We start from the raw sequence: 18,102 nt of genomic DNA, 5'->3' as shown, positions 1-18,102 counted from the left end.
TTTTCCTGCTGATAAGGCGCTTCAGAATTATCCCGACACTGCCAGGTGTATTTCAGGATGTCAGTGGTCCAGTTTGATACGCTTCTCTCTCTATACTGGAACCACACCTTAAAAAGAACACCACCAATTTCTGCAAAGCAACTGATCCTGAGCAGCGGCTGGCTGTTTGAGGTAGGGTTACTACACACACACACACATGCACACACACACAGGGATGATTGCGAGAAAACACAGAAAATCAAACCTGTTCCAACAAAATAATGACGGAAGTCGGTGTGCAAACATGATTGACATAAAATGAGATCATATTTATTTTTTAACGTGCGTCAATTTCATACTAAAAAACGCACTCAGTGTGCAATGGCCTTTATTCCTGCATGTGACACAGAAATGTAATGTTTCTGCTCAAACTGAGTTATATGAGCAGGTCACACACTAATATGATGAAGAAAGGTGTCAATGAAAAGCACTTCAATGTGAGTCACCGGTAAAACACAGACTGATGGAGGCTGATATAGAAGTGTGGCACTGAACTGAATTAAGCCTGCTTTGTAAATGTGTACAAACAAAGAAACCTTCAGTTATTAGTCATGGTGTCTTTTTTTCCATCCCATCAAGTAACTTGCAATGTGTCTGGTCATTTCAGTCTCAGCAATTCCAGTCATTCTTTTTTTTTCAGATCTAACACTGGATCTCTTTTGTTCCGTTTTTGCATTCTAAACATTTTCAGACCACCACTCAACAGCTGAGAGACACAGACACACATTCTTCAGGAGTAGATCACAACTCAGATTTGGAGATAAGGCAGGTGAGCTGTCAGACAAACAGAGCGACACAACATGGAGAACAGAAGGAAGAAACTTGGATGTGCCTGATTGACAGGCAGTCTGCCAAAGAGGCCTCTGCAGTGGCTGAAATATGGAATGCAAATTACAGCCATGTAGTCTCCACGGTGCAGATTCTTGTGTGCAAGTCAAGTGAAGAAATACCATTGCAGTGGATCACATTTCTAACAGATGGAACTCCTGAGTTGAGATTCCTTTTGTTTGTATTCATAATGAAAAGAGAAATGGATCAGTTGCTGAAGGAATAATAACTTCTCATACTGTGATCTTTTAGAAACAAATCTCTGCGCCAATGCTAACCAAGCAGAGAGCTATGAAATCTTCCCGCAGGGCATTTCCCACACTAGTTTGAAAGACTGACGTAGACCCTTAGCCTGACACAGTAATGCAACAATACGATTTCATGCCAAGATATTGCAAGCATCATCAGGGCGCCTGTGTGTGTCTACCTGTACATCTGTGAGCATTCATGCATGCTGGTGAGCAACTACTGACCTTTGACTTTGGCTATGACCGTTCCAGCCACTCCGAGGATGTCCACAGAGTTGAGCGTCGGGTGTTTGCCGATGACAGTCTTGAGGATGCGGAGTAACTCTGTCAACCGTTCCTGCACCACCGCCTGAAGACCTTCTAGATTCTCTGAAGAACAGAAGAAAAGGAACAACATAGTTCAGCCACGTTTAGTCATGTACGTATCTTCAAGACAAACAAAAGCTTCATTTGAGCAGAAATCCTGCTACCATGCACAGTTTGCAATCACAATTGTTCATCTATTAGTCAGAGTTACTGCCATTACAGGACATTCTGAGTCACAGGTAGACTAGTGTTATATTAAATTCCTGGCATTCCTTTTCTCTTTGCTGTACATATGTCTTGAACATTTGTCATTTTCAACTTTTGAATCTTTGATGTCATCTTGTTGTCTTATCCACTTCCTCCAGACCAAACAATTTGGTTAACATTCTGTTTCTAAAAGATCGCTGCGGCTGAGAGGCAGTGACTAACTAGATTGTTGCAGCACAAAACTGCAGTGACGAAACTTTCTGTGCTTCATCCCCGAGGCAGAGTGTGACACCATGTACACCGGAAGCGGCCTGAATCATTTCAAACAGGTTGTACTGTCTCAGTCACGGTTATAACATTCCCAGACAGGTGACGATGAAAAATACATAAAAGATGGCATGCTTTTTAGGGCTTTTATGGTAACAAGTGAGGCCGCACAAGGTAAACCTTGTACTGAAGAAGGGGAAAAAAACAGTTGACATGAAAGCCACAGATTTTATCAGCGCAACAGCTAGTGTTTTCCTTAACATCTTTGTACCCTGTTTTTTATATGATGCAATTTGTAAACTGCATAACAATACAACAATGCTCATCATAAGTAAGAATGAATATGTGACATTTCAGAGGACAGTAAAGAGGCACATATGGTAGCCGTTACTCAGAAATAATTCTCTGAATGCAGCAATTTACAGATAGTATGATCCCTACAGAGCAGCAATAAAGCATTGAGGGAGATCTTGCAGTTCTGTCAGATACAACTGAGGCTTCAGATGAAGATATGTGAGGAGGAAAAGAATGTTCAAAATGCATTCAGATTAAATTCCTCCTCTCATTTCACATCCACAACACATTTGGCTATTCTATGAAAGGCATGACTTCCCTCTACAGCCAGTCAGAGCAGGGAAAGGTAAGGTTGTCAAGATGTATGATGCATGTATTAAAACAATACCATTTCTGTCATTTTAATTATCAATATTGTGTAGGAAAGTACAGAATCTTTAAAGAAACTACAGATTTTATATAATATTTTTAGACCAAAGATGTAAATGTATATCCGTTCCAAATATGTTAACGGTCCAGAAAGACCAGTATTGATCCAACCCTAGCAGATAGCACCGAAACCATTTCAGCTAATGTTAATGGTTTCTGAACAACAACAAAAAATCTACAGCATTCCCACAGATCCTTCAATTCCGTATAACCGGGTGTGTTACAAGCAATAAAGCTCTTTGGGAAAAGACAAACCTGAAAAGAAATATTGACACACACGTATCAGTGGATGCTCTGAAAGTTGGCAGCAGACAATAGATGAGTTCATGTCTAAGTCAGTGTTGTGGAAGAAGCTGGGAGACTGGCTGGAAACAGATAAGTCATCTGGTTTTCATCAAGGCCACCACACCAGGCGGCAGGGTGAGATGAGAGACTGATTTTATTGGAGCGTTCAAAGGAAATACAGAGGGTGTGAAAATGAGAGACTAAAGTGTGTGTTACCCATTCAAGTCCTCTTGTATTCAAACACACACACTCTAATTCTATTGGCTGGTGGGAAAACATAGCAGAAGATCTACATAATCCACTACTGAGACATAAGCCCTGGCCATCTGTGATGGTATTTGGAGAACGACAGGAAAGAGACATTATTAATAAAGATACTGGACAAAAAAGTTATTTTACTAGCTTACTACAGAACATAATACAAAGACGACAAATATGTATAAACAAAGGGCAAAAGTGCAGCAAAATCAAGACCCATCTTGGTTTTCAGAAGCTAACCATTTCTTGTCCCTTGCTGCCCCTCAAGGATTACAGAAACAATGTCGTGCAGAGGAGGGGGACTCACCTGCTTCCCTGCCCCGAAGGCAAGAAGTCCCTGACCCCGCAAGACACACTTTGAAGGTCCCCCTCCCTGCTGACACTGACAAAGGGCCATCATTAAGGCCCCTTTTCTTCCTTTTAACTATCCCTCTCAGTTGTGGTCATCAGGGCGCTTATGGTTAGCTTAGTGGTGTTTGAAGATTTTGTTATCAAAGACGTGTGGTTTTGCTTTTAACATAAGAAGAGACAGTCCAAATGTGGTGCACACCTGGGAATTTTCCGCGTGACTAAAGGTGCTGCTGTGGAAGCACAGCAGTAACTTTGGATAAATCAACCGTTTTTCCATTCCTCAGAAGAACAAACATTTAATTGGACCTATGTGTACTGAGAAACGAAAAGGGGCAGCGATTGTCAGAAACTATCAATAACGCTGATGTCGTTGCATCAAGGACAGAGAGATGTCCTGAGCTGATCCGTTGGATTGGAACCGAAGCCGAGGGCAGTTTTGAATGGATTGGTATTGGCTGTGTCCACTGTTTACCGTCAGCCACTGCCAGCTGTCAAAGATGCTCCATTGTCCAGAGTTATAACACTGTAATGGAGTGGCAAAAAAAACAAATAAATAGCAGCCAGTAGGTTCAATTAATGATATACATTCTGACAGCGACCTTCAGTGAACAAAGAATGTGTCCTTCCTAATGAGAGCAGAGCTGACACTACCTATCATGCATAAACTGGAGCAACATTTAGCAACAGTTACACATCATTTTTTATGCTGAGCTGTCAAACACTGAAATTGTTTTTCTAGCTGTAGCTATCATGTAGGCCAACTTTTTTCTAATTGTGCACTGTGTTGCTGACAAATGAAGGAACATAAATGGATCATGACTAAAAATCAGCTGGAACCAAATTAAAATCAAAGTCCGGAATTGAGGCCTAAGGCCCCGTGTCCACCTGGTGTTTTGTCTGGGCAGAAACCGCTCTAGAGTGTCTGCATGAAGCGTTTGTGTTCTGAGTAGAAAAGCACTGCACGTCCGTCCTGTCTCTATGGCAACAGTTTGTTGACAATAGCCGCTGTTTAACCGACACGGCTCATTTACTTTTTACTGCATGTTTTATATTAGAGATTGTTTTTTTTTTGTTTACCCGATCAGACACGGAGCAAAGAGGATACAGGGAATATCATGTATTTTGAAAAAAACGCCCGTAATGTCAACAGCGCCTTTCTGAAAAGTTGAAAGATTTTCAACTTGAGCGCTCGGGGGGGGACAAAATTCAGGACACATAAATGTGCCATAACACATGTGACACACTGTGCATGTAAATGACTCATCATATTCAGAGTGCAATTAGGCCACTTAGATCATTGTTAATTCTTCACCCGGATTAAAAAAATACAAACAAAAGAATTGTATTTAGCAATCAGAAATGGGAATAAAGTTATCAAAACAAGGTCCGATTTAATGTGACAGCTCATACGGACCACCACCATTGTTTGCCCTTTGAATTGTGTGACAGGATCCTTGCTCAGTGCAGCATGAGACAGCTGAGAGAAAGCTGGTGAAAATCAGCCCAGAGTGGTTTTGTCACAACAATGGCATCAAAAAGGGCACTTGAAATTTGCGGCCAATTGTGGGGGGGCATGCCATTGTTTTGGTAGAGATAACAGCGTTGAGGCTCAGAGCTGGACCATATTGTTTAAAGAAGGACCCCCTGCATACGCCAACGCAGCTCAAGGCTGCCTCGTCTTTCTTTACAGTGGTGGGATGAGCAGGAGACCCAGCCACGCTTGGTCTGCTTCATTTGTGTTCTAACAGATCAAGACCGCCCTCGCTTTTAGGAAAATAGATTCGTGACAATGAAACCTAGATGTCATATTTTGAAAGTTTGAGGCTTCTATAAAATGATCTGCAATAATTTAGACAAATAAAGTAGAGGTTTAAAATTGCAATATTATGCACTTTTCTTCATAGCGTGAAAAATTTGCCAAGGGTCAGCTGATATCAAACGATCCACTTAATGTAAGAATGGACAAAGTTTAGTGTTTTATACTAAAGACACTTCAACTGTTAAATGTGTTTTCTTTTTGATTTGATTGATGATTTCAACAAATGCCGTGAACACAGTAGCTGGAGTATTTGTTTTCATTTATTACTTCCTACCACATATCAACAGAGTTTTAACAGGGATGTTTCAACAGACCAATCACATTAACCAGTAGTAATCAAGCTAGTTCTACTTCTCGTCCCTTTTTTTTTAACACAACTCCTGACAGCAGAGTGATAAAAAAATGCAATAATGCTAAGTTGATTGAGCAGCAACTGTAACTTAATTTGGAATTGAAAAGTCACCAGTCTGGCAGTTTATAGGATTCATCATTTACTCCATTTTCATCAAAGGTAATTCAGTTCTTAGAAGAACACCACAAGACTTACAGTAAAAGCCTCTAAACATGTCTGGTACCTTCAGCAGTTACCTTCTTAAAAAAGCTGAAACATTCATGCTCGAACATCCCTTACAGGGCTTCTTTAATTTAGAACAAATACTGCATTTAAAAATCTATTATTTTAGAGCTCAGTGTGTCAAAAGATCTATGTGACAGAAAAGTCAATATAAGTAAAAAGTGATTAATACTTGGTTTATGTCATTCTTTAGAGAAGGAGGGAAAAGTCTCTGAAATTAGCTTCTAATATCTGATTTCTTTACAGCCCAGTGACGGTTAGGGGATAGGGGATTTAAAAAAAGGCATTTGAGAATGTCATATGTAGCCCTGGGAAATACTGATCCCAACTATTCACCGTTAACTGCAATTATTTTTGCAAGAAAATTATCTAGAAATAAATTAACAATTACAATTATCATTATTTGCAGCCCTAAACAATATAAAGGCCAGTTTATCAGCATACATGTTCCATTTCTATGTCAACTTCAACAGCAAACCTTAAATGTGCTTTGTATTGATAAATCCTGTATATTCTTTAAATAATATTATGGATTTTGCACAGGATTAACTCACTGATACATCACTTAAAATGTAGCAATACTGATCTCATAAAAAGGGGAAATACGTGTCAGAAGAACTTCTCAAACTGCTTGTCCAGAATATTACCCTCCAACGCAATCAATCTCAGTATGCCAAAATATTGCTCTTTACTTAAACACACATTGTGTTTAAGTGGTGACTCATATTTAACACAACACAGCAGCTCAAACATTTGCCTTTTAAATTAATGTCTCCCCTCATATAGCTGTGTGTGGGGGTGTCCCATTGTGTCTAACAAAGCTCATTGTGTGCCTGGTGCAGAGAATGACCAATCTAATCCAAATCTTCAGGTGGCCTGACAGAGGTTACGGCCCCTTCTCCCCCCACAGATAACAACAGGCAATCAACTGGCCTGTCTGGACACGCGATCAGCTCCACATGAAACAAGCCTCTGCAGCTCTGGTGACACATTGCTGCTTGGGAAACAGCCGCCGGGTTTTACCGAGAGGCCACAGAGGCCATGTTTCTCCTTCAGAATCCCTCCTCCTCCTCCTCTTTTCTCCAAAGAGGGAGGGTGACAGATTTACACCCCCAGCAGCAGATTATATTAGATTTTTCATGAACATCTTTCTGCCTCATTCCAGGGTGGTGACTACTAGTGACACACTCATTACCCAAAATGCCCCCTCCAAATTGAAACAGCCGCTCTGGTCCACTTGCACTAATGGGCTACGCTCAGATTATCTACAAGTCTCTCCAATCCCAAACCACAAGCCCAGAAGACATTAAACACTCACTGTTACAGACTCTGCTTGCATTGCTGAGCTGCTCGCAACCTGAACTGCAACAGGTGGAATTGTTTGGTCAGGATTCCATCTCCAAACACTAATCCCCCCCCCCTCCCCTCCTGTCCAAACAAACACGACATTGGAGGGTGCCTCTCTGTCGATCTCATGCCTTGTTTGGAGACAGAGCTGGCCCCAGACATCATACAGACAGTAAACAGCAGGCTCTCCATAAACAGCTACCTGCTCTCAGCCTATTAGTGAAGAGCACTCTGTGAGGTCCGGGCTTCACAGTCAGACTAATTCTTTGACACTTCATTACATGTTTGAGGGGACTTTAGAGCAGGTGAACAACAAGACTGCATTCCTGAATCAACAATCAGTGTGTCACAGTGTGTCAGGGAGGTGACGCAAGGCAGTGACAGAAAACCTGAAAATAAAAACAAAGCTTGGACACTTAAACCACTTCTTAAAGAAACAAGACCAGTTTTAAACCATCAAGGAGATAACTGATCTACTTTTATTTTGTTTCTCTTTTCTGAACTTGTCATACAGTGTCAGTAAGCATTGTGCTTATTAAAGATTGTATATTTTTGTAATAGTTTAAAATGCACAGTTTGTTTAAAATGTTCCTATCATAATGTATTATCACTGTCATAACAAATCCTGCATACCCAAATTATCTCTCCATGTATATCCATAAGATACTTGCTTTGCAGAATTTGTAATGTTCAACACTTGTTTATATAGACATTCTTTTTATCCATGTTATTGCGGGAGCTCTCTTTATTTGCACTGTATTTATATTTGCACCTTTTTCTCTCCACATGCTTGTGTACATAGTCTAGTCTATTCTCCAACTTTATTTGTTCAGCTTTGGGTTTTTTTTTGTTTAAGCACATTGAAAGCTATAAAAAAAATACAGTCAAATTCCTCTAATGTGTACTCAAACTTGCCAATAAACATGGATTTTGATTATTGAATTGGTTTTAGAACGCTGGTTAAATAATGTATAATTGTAGGGGGTTGGACAAAACATAGACATGGCAATATATCATCATCCTGACTCGTTTGAGACAACCATTGTCTCACTATTGTTATTTTAATTAAAGAAAAATATGACACTCAGACACAAAGATTTTCCTGGCAATCCGGCTCACTTTGTCAACATCCATGAAACAAATGTGAAGTTAATTTGCCAAAGAAGACAGCGGGATAATGTCGGACAGCAGTATCAATAAGTCACAGGATTGCGTGTGATAAGAGGGGAAACTGCAGTGAATAAATATAAATCCTACCTTTTTAGGGGCATTTAATACTCTTCATCAGACAGTGTGTAGAATAATATGATTGTCTTGCAATCAACTATCACAGAATTGCTGTTTCTTGGTATTATTGTTATAGTGGGCCATGTGTTGTGTATCATATCACATTGCATCACATTGCATCGTAAGTTACCCTGCCATTCCCACACCTAATGAGGATAAAGAATAGAGTAAATCTTTTCTTTAGAGATGCATGAACCAGATGATTGGTATTTCTGGCTGAAAACTAAAAATTCAACTCATCATTTCTTTTCTGTCATGATGTAAAGCTACCAGGCAGGGACACTGCATGTCTGTCAAGTTTTAATCCATTAATACCCTGATGTCCCAATGTGTCTCGGTATGACCTCACCTTGAAAAGTTTAAGAACTCAATCTCCAACTGAATCACCTACATTGCAGGAATGTGTACTTGGGTATGTTGTTGTAGTATTAAACAAGAGGAATCACTAATGTCTTTGGACATGAATTTGTTGAGAAAGGTAAAATTGTGTTTTTGTTGTGTCTTGTAAATTGGTGCAGACTAAACATAACACTTGCTGATTTTGGTCCCACTCACAAAGCAGCCCCTTCTCCCCAAAGCAGGCCTGATCCACAGCTGTAAATTTCTAGCAAGTCTGCCCAATCGCCAGAAGTGACGTCCCCCCTGCTAGCAGGAGCTCCACTGGCCAATCCCCCGCTCGCCATGACCAATCTACTGCACAAACATCCAGAGCCCATAACCATAAATCCCACCCCAGGAAACACACCCCGACCACAAGCTTGCACAAAAACATCCTTCAGCATCACTGGGGAAAGTTACTGCCCAGCAAATCTCTCCTTTCTTTTTCCCAAGAGCAGCAGGCCATTAAACCATTATGTGCTAGAATTTAGCTTTTTCTCGCGATTGAAGTCACCACCCGCAAGTGGCCACTTCAGTTGGCACAGGGGCACTTGAGTGAGAAAGGGAGATATTTGTGGTCATTATTGCTGGATGTGTTCTTTAGAGTGATTGTGGCTATTATGACCAGTACACAGAGTTCGAGACTGGGTATATAAGTTTTTTATCATACAGGAAAAAGGTTAAGAAACATAAAGCAGGATATTAAAAACACGGATTACCCCACCCCAAACTAAACATTTCCAATTACCATACAAATGCAGCTTTAAACAAGTTGAGCAAAATGAAAACCAGCCCATAAATAAACAACTCTAGTCTGCAACACTGAGAACAAAGGCAAACAAGTTCCTGAAACTTATAACCCAAACACTTTAGGTAGTATTACAGCTCTAAAAAAAAGTCTGTCCTCCTGACAACAACAACACAGACACAGACTGGTACTGAGAAACACAGAACAATGCTGTTTGACTGGACTGAAGCCAGATCTTATCAGAGTGTCATGATGACACCAACAGTTGAAAAAAGCCACAGTTCATAGTGAGAAGAGCACCCGTGAGTCAGCTGGTCATGTTCCTTCTTTGAAGACATTCAATACCACTTCTCACAAAGCTGATCACTGTATGAAGAAGATTTTCTGTAGCATAATGGGGGGATGGGATGTTCCAATATTAGAGTAAAAAAAGTTCCTTAGCCATTTTGTTAGATGTTTGCTTTACCCTGAAGTGGAACAATAAAAGAGTTGGTGTGAAACACACACCTGTTCTTTACCACCTGAGCCTAAAGAGCTGAAACAAGCGACCCACACTCTCTTTAGCCCAGTTATATAGGAGGAAATTCAATTTCAGAAAGTGTCCTGGTGGCTATCTGCTGTTGTTACAAAAGACATTTTGAGTTAAAACCTCATCCTGTTCAGCCCTCTTGGCCTCTACACTATCCATAGCTTCCACCGCACATTTCCCAACGCACATTCCTAAACTGTCTTTGGCTTGATAATGAGGGCAAACCACATTTTTAGGTGAGGTCTACAGTTTTTCTGTTCCTGTGCAGTCCTCAGAAACAAAAGCAAACCAAGGATGTAAAATGATGAAGAAATAGGACATGTGCAACAGCAACATTTCGTAAAAATAAAGAGTGGAAGGAGCTACTTGAAGAAGGTTCTTCAAAGTGTTGAGACGACTGCTATACAGCTTGTGATTCCTGCAGGGACCAGTCAATCAATATAATCATTTAAAACCCACTCAAGGACTGCCAAGAGATATTTCACTTGGATTCCATAGAAATAGGCATCTTCTTTTTTTTATTCTCCCTAACTCCAAACTTTAATAATTGACATCGTTGCCTATAAATCTTTTGGACAAATCCAAAACAAATTATTTTTAGTGCAAGATTTCAAAGCCAATTTGCCTTACACCTAACATTAGTCTATTGAAGGCACTATAGCTACAAGTGAACATTTGTTCTAAAGGAATGCAGAGTATGCAGGAGAGTGGGGGGATGGGAGGGGGACAGCAGCTCGCTCGACTCCTTTTTCATACCCATTTAAACCATTAACCAAAGCTGCCTTTTTTTCAGGGCAACAAACACACTGGTATGAAAAATACAGAATTAGGAAAACAAGCCAGATTTTTCTTATTGTTTTTCTTCTTCTACTATTCCCATTGCACACTTGTAATGTTGCCATCAGGGGAATTGAAGCTGCTCACTGTGTGACTTGAGTTATGAGAGAAAGACATAATAAGGAGAAGAAAGGGTTTCAAGTAGAAGTTAAATCCCACAAGAATTTAAAGAGAGATCTGGTGCATCTCTTTATTATTGTGCTTTCTTTCTTTCCTTTTTTTTTTTTTTTTTTTTTTTTACAGCTGACATTTGTGGGAACTGAACAATGTTAAACGTCTATATTTATGACAACAAGTAGTATTCATATCTAAAGTCCTGCTGTTTTTGTTCTATGGCCTCCCGCTTCCCTTAAAGGCAATAATAATGATTTATGGTGGGCAACCTGTTGACATAATGACATGTGAACAATTTGCCATTTTTGGAAACCTTATGGTAAAACAATCAAATTTCATTCGAGTGTGATGCAGAGTGATGAGATGTGCGGGTCGGAGTTGGGGATGGGGACAGGGGTCACCTACTCAGTCAAAACTCATAAGCTGCACATTCTTCTCCTGGGTTACATTCTTTGACAGCCTGACTATTGTTGGGCAACAACTACTGCAGCAGTGTGACAGATCACACAGTTATGAGTGAAAGTGTAAATCTACACCATAAATTTGACCCTGGGGAATCTGTGAAGTGTGAAGTTGTGGGTGTGACACAGCAGGTCTAGTTGACTCCAGCTTACTGCCACTGATGGAGTTCCCCTGTGGGCTTTTATCAACCAAACGTGCAGCGTGCATGTGCCTCCAGCTAAAAAAAACTGGCGGGTGCCATAAGAAGAAAAATAAGCATGGTCCAAGCTCAACTCTCTATGTTTTCTCTGTATAAGGGCGGCGCTATGAGAAACACACACTGAGTCAAACCCCTTCTCTCTGCAAAAACCAATACTGACCTGCCAGATCACAACAGGGTGCATGCCTTTCAGCAAAAAAAAAAAAAAAAAGCACAATATCAGTTTCACACAGCAATCCAGTGACAGGGTTTTCCAAATATTAAAAGAATAACACCAGAGCTGGCATGCCTGCTAACCTCCAACCTGCCTCCATAACTACCAGATGAAGAAATAGGACATGTGCAACGGCTACATTTTGTAAAAAGAAAAAGTTGAAGCAGTCTTTATAGGTGACACTACTTGAATTTGTTTCCTGAAAGGGTCCAAACACCCTGTAGTATTCCCCAACATTATGGAGACGGGTAGCTGTCAGGCTAAGTGAGCCCATAATCCAATTTGCACAATAGCAGTATTAGGAGAGAAGTAGGAAGGTTTATTTCTACTTATTAGATTAGAAAACTTTATGGATCCCAAGTGGGGAAACTCATTTATCACCTGTTCAGTTCATACACACAACAAACAATATCGACAGTACAATCACAGTACACAACAAGTAAATAAATAACAAACACCACTGAAACTATCTCGGTAAAAAAATGTGATTTTTTTCAAGTACAGTTTAGATCTCTTTAATAATACTGTGTGGTCATTTTCCTCCAGGATCAAGTGAGCAAAAGGGGTTTGATGAAAAAAACACTTATTTCTAACCATATTAATTTTTGGCTTCATGAACGTTCTGATTAAATGTTATTTGACAGAAAAAGAGGCCTCTTTTGGGAATTCAATTCAAGTTGAAGTGTTCTTTTCAAACTGAGCAACTTTGATTGATAGAACACATCCTGGGTAACTGTGTTTAACAGTCGTTCTTGATCATTCAGTGTGCCTTTATCAAAATAGAAACAGTAAGAAAGTAGAAAACAAACAAACAGTGAGGAAGAGATCTCTGTCTGTTGCAGTAAGCCCTCTGACCCCTTCAACAGATCACATGAGTCACTGATTGAATCCAGTTTGCGGATGTAAACACAAACAATGACATAAATATACTAATAAGAATCTTAGTTTATCTAAAAATGTTTGAAAAATTGGAGCCTTTCCTAAAGGGGTTATGATTATCAACTCACCATTAAGTGTAACGTCATAAACCTCCTGAATTGGAGGTCATGTGAAACCACTTACAAAAACATCCTTACTGAACACACAACCTTCAAAAAAGGTGAGAATCTGTGTCTTTAGGAGACAGCTTACAGGATTGCTCCAGTAGCGCCAATCACACAGATAACTAACAATACTTAACAAATAGGCCTCTGGAAAAAAAACTCCCTCAAAAGTTCAGACAACATGCTCAAAAGCATAAAAGTTGCAGTAGTTTTGCTTTGTTGATATTGGCAGTCTCAGATTACAGTATACCTGTAATGTTAAGATTGTCAAGAAAACATATTTGATTTAAACTGTGACCATCTTCCACCAGTGTTTGTTAGCAATAAGTTAAGTACATGACTCAATGTTTACTTTTGGCCGGACAGCAAATCAAATTATAGTAGAAGCAACTTGCATGACTTGTTTTACTAAATCGCTTGTGTCAGCAAGTCTGACAGAAGAATAAAAGAAATAAACCACTAATCCAAATGACAAAGAGCTGAATGACATTTTAAGGTCATGTGGTATGATTTCATCCCCACATCCAGAATTAGAACCATGCTAACGCAGTCTTGTAAATGTGAAAGACTCAGCGAGGAAGACTCAGCACGGCGCAGGCAAAGTCTCACTCACAGAGGCCTCACTCCTCCAGCCAGAGGAATGGCTAAACAACTCACTCCCATTGCCAGGTCTGCAGCTGCAGTTAGAGCCCAGCATGGGTGGATACTGTATATATATGTGTGTGTGTGTGTGTGTGTGTGTGTGTAGACATCTTTTGGAAGGACAGTAGTAATAGTAGTAGTTGAACAAGTAGCAGTCTCACATTATTAATTCTGGAGAGTGAAATTCTTCCAATGGGATGATAAAAACACCAAAAAGCTCAATCTGAGGTCTGCTTATCACATCCAGACAGAATATTATTTAACAACAGAAAAGAAGGGAACTATATGATACACTCCACTGTTCTTTGTTTGTCAGAGTGTGTTGTAATTATTCATAAAAAAATAGACCGAAAGCACTACACAGAAAACAAGCATACAGTAATACACAAACAACGGTAAGCCTTGTTAAACACTACATGAGTGTTAGCGTGGGTGGAGTGTTTGTTTGTGTCCGCAAACAAGAGCAAAGCCATCAAAACCAAGTGAGAAAGGAAAGTTAAGTAACCTGTGACTGGCCTGGTGTCTGCCTTCTTTGCATGTCTGTGTGTGGTACTTTCTGTGGGTGTAGACGTTGAGACATTAGCAACACCCTAAGCACTTGGGCACATAAGTATCGAGGCTGTTGTTGTCACACTTTCAACTGACACTCCACAGGTGGCTTTAGTTGTAACATCTCAACAACACACACAGTATACCTTGATATTTAATCCAAAAAACGAATGGGTAGTACTACCGAGTTCTGTGGATGATTGTGACAGCACAATAAAAGAGAAAGTGTGTGATAAATAAAGTACGATTTAAAGAAAAATTCCTGTGGGAAACTTGTCAAACAGAGAAATCTCAATACATTCCCCTTTGTATCTACAATGGAATTTGCTGGCAGATCATTTTAAACACAGTGTCTCAGTCCAAAGAGCAAGGGTTCCTTTCTAGACAAAGTGACTTCAAATACAGAGAAGAGATGGAGAAATATATCATGGCAGAGATAGATTAGAGACACAGTGTCCATAGACAGCGGAGCAAAACACACTGCAGCAAAGGTGTTTGATATTTCAAACAAAGTTTTAAATCATGTGGAAATTGTCTAACTTTCTCGACGGTTATTTTTTTCATGTATACTTGAATGCAACACATCCCCCCACCTTTATCTGGGGGTATGTTGAATGTATGTCAATCTTGGATATCTAAGGAATCCAGACTGAAGAAAATGTTGGCAAAAAAAAATGTCATCAGAAGACTTATTCAGAAAAGAACAAATGTGTTGCACTGAAAATGTCAAATATCCCAAGCTAGATTTTCTTCCGACTACAGTGTAACTATATGACGTTGGACTTCCCTGACCTCCACATTCCATCTCCCTGCTCAAACTCACCTTTACACTGGAAAGCCTCCTTGAGGTTGAGCAACACATCAGCGAACCACCGTACATCATTCACCAGCTGCATCACATACTCTGGGTCAACTCCTGGGGCCCCCACTGGGTGTGACGTCAGCCCCATGCTGCTCAGAGGATTTTGGTTTTTGGAGCTGCGTCCAATGTCCCAGGTCTTGGTGGATCCAGCCGACAAAGACCCTGTATGGGGCTTGGAGAGGTATCGAGGGACACTCTGGGTATGCGTCGTCCCACCACCACCACCGACACCACCACCACTGTGGCTGCTGCTCTTCCTTAGCATCCCAGCAGCCACGGCAGCTGCCACCCTTTTACAGGTGGTGCAGCAGGCAAACTAACTCCTGAAGTCACCACGCTGCCCCGGTCCCTGGATGGCTGAAACGAGACACAGAGAGAATGGTGGGTGAAGAAGATGATATGTGTGATTGTGTGGGTGGTCTCTCCTCCAAACTCATAAATCCACACAGTTAAAGACATACTACATCTGTAATAACCACTCAAACCAGAGGACCTAAAACAAACCATCCAAAAAGATATTCACGTCTTTCTTTCTACTTTTCAAATTAGAAACTACATTTTTTTTTGTAGTACTAATTTTGGAAATAACAAAAACATATTTATGAACCTTCCATAACATACACTTTGTTAATTAGTTGTTTTCTTTTCTTTTAGAATAATAATATTGTTGTTTTTTTTGTTTACGTTACGTACAATGACTAACACGTAAACGTCAGCTAGTTAGTTTGTACAATTACTTTACTGTCAATACCTAGAAGCTCCCACACATTTAACGAAAAAGAAAACATTAGAGTAAACTATACATACAATTTAAAAACAAAGAGAAGTAAAAATCACAGGAGGCAAATACAAATTTAACAAAAAAGACATCGATAACAAGTCTCTTTCTGTGGACAGTTTTACAATGAGGATGCTGCTGAAAAAAAAAAAACTGTCGACCCGGGTCATAAACTGCTTTGCTTGTTCCCAGCCAAAAAAGTCTCTTTTTTAACTCACCTGTTTGACAGTTTACCGACATAATGGCCACGATATCCGAACAAAACTTTCCTCAAGTTAGCTTGCGGGAACCCAGGGGCTTTTCCGAGAGGTAAAACAAACTGTAACAACGACTGAAAGTTGGCCGCTTTGAGTGACTGTACATCGAAAAGTAGCCTACAATCAGCAAGCTCTCAAGTCAATCGTAAATTACTAGTCGGTTTGTGTCACATGACGGCGAAGACGCGTTTTGATTGGTCAGTTCCGCCTCAAACGGAATGGAGCTGTGATGCCTTCACGTGCTGACGGATGTTTCGGTATCTGATTGCGCTAGATTGGTCTTACATGGTGATCTTGCCATTACGGAGTAGCGTCTTTTTAATGTTAACTTGTACGGATGCCTAATATAAACGATGTTCTTGCCTCCCACTCTGTTGAGATAGTAAAATCTAAGAGCCCTGCTATCGCGTTATCAAACTGAACACCTGAAGTTAGATTGCTCGATGACCTTTGAATGAGCTGAAAACAGCGGAGTAGAGTTGAGTGATGATATTTCTGGTATGCAGGATAGAAGAAATCAGCATGTTAGATTTGTTTAATTTACGTGACAAGTGAAGTGTGCTACACCTTTGCATTTTGTTTTACTCCACAGTGTCACACACATTGCTAAATTGTGTCATAATTTATTGGCTTAGTGGAGTTATCAGTAGATTGTTTGGCACACAAGCGCGCACAGGAAATAAGTCTATTTAAGAATTCCTTATTTCTCTACTCATTTATTTTACATTTAGCACTTATTTGGTGATGATCAAGCCCCAATTACAAAGTATGGTCAGTTCAAATGCCACTTTTTTATAGCCTAAGTATTGTTGCTGTTGCTATAATCATGATCTATTCTCATATAGAGATGGTTGACACAATAGTTATAGCATTTCTTCAATATTTAAACTGGGTACAAACCAGTTCTATAAATAAATCGTCGTTATTTTCACATGGTTAAGTCTTGCAAACACTTTAAGACTCTGTAGCAGACACAACAGGAAAAAAATGAAAAAATGAAAGTAAATTATAAGAGAAAAGATCAGATAATTGTTAAAGATGAAACACGTTGAATTAGTATAGGATTGTGTTGTTTTAAAGCTGTACTTGCATACCTCATAAATAATCCCCTCATAATGTGTTTAGTATGTGCTCTTTTATTGTTATTGCACTTTTGTTTTATGGAGAGGGCTTTAGGAGTTCCACAAATAAAGTTATTATTCATATTAGAGGCCTAAATAATGACTTTTAGATTTTTTTTTAAATACTGGACTATATTTTATTGTTTCATGTCTTTTTATGTCTGAACAGGATAATGAATCAAACAAAGAGTAAGGTATTTTACCTGCTATTCTGTAAAGTGTCTTCGGAGAACATTTGCAATGAATCGGCACTTTACAAAAAAAGATTGATTGACTGATTGTTTGAAATGAATGATGACCTTTATCTTAGTTCATTAACGTTTTGATTGAATAGAAATTGATAAAATGTCATTATACAAGGTACAAAAACAACTTTGGAGTTGCATCTCTGCAAGAAGAGCAACAATAAAACAAATAAATAATTTAGTAATGGGGGGTAAAACATGTTGCAGTCTATGAAGAGAAGCATAGTCTTGTAATTTGTACAATTAAGCATATCTATTGAATGTTTTATGAGACTAGTCTGTAGTCTAAGAACATGGGGTCAGGGGTTTTTGTCTGAGAAAATCATAAACTGATGGCATCACTGCTGCCATCTAGTGTTCAAATCTAGACTAACAGTATGCTAAAAACACCAGAGGGGAAATGTATCCTATACTAAACAAAACAAAAGACAAACCAGCACAAGCAGGCTCTTATTCATCTTATTAATGCCTTTGTTCAGTTGCCAGGTTTCATCATAGCATCCTCCTTTCTATCAATTCCAGGTTGTTTTTTTTGTTCAATGCTGAGGTGATGGTGTTATGAGGGAAAATGTCAAACAACAAAGA

The 18,102-nt window shown here is 39.6% G+C and overlaps 1 protein-coding gene across 1 annotated transcript in view; it reads right to left on the bottom strand.

Moving 5' to 3' along the window:
- LOC132979436 (rho GTPase-activating protein 29-like) overlaps positions 1-16,270 on the bottom strand; it is a 35,081-nt gene extending 18,811 nt beyond the window's left edge. Inside the window, exons 1-3 of the mRNA XM_061045242.1 lie at positions 16,113-16,270; positions 15,078-15,473; positions 1,341-1,484 (exon numbers count right to left, since the gene is read on the bottom strand). Coding sequence (XP_060901225.1) covers positions 1,341-1,484; positions 15,078-15,381 — 448 coding nt within the window. The 5' untranslated portion in view covers positions 15,382-15,473; positions 16,113-16,270. The remainder of the gene's footprint in view (positions 1-1,340; positions 1,485-15,077; positions 15,474-16,112) is intronic.
- Between the last annotated feature and the right edge of the window lie 1,832 nt (positions 16,271-18,102).

The sequence above is a fragment of the Labrus mixtus genome, chromosome 8, assembly GCF_963584025.1.
Source record: "Labrus mixtus chromosome 8, fLabMix1.1, whole genome shotgun sequence".
Taxonomy (NCBI): Eukaryota; Metazoa; Chordata; class Actinopteri; order Labriformes; family Labridae; genus Labrus; species Labrus mixtus.
This window is presented reverse-complemented; position numbering and strand designations above follow the sequence as displayed.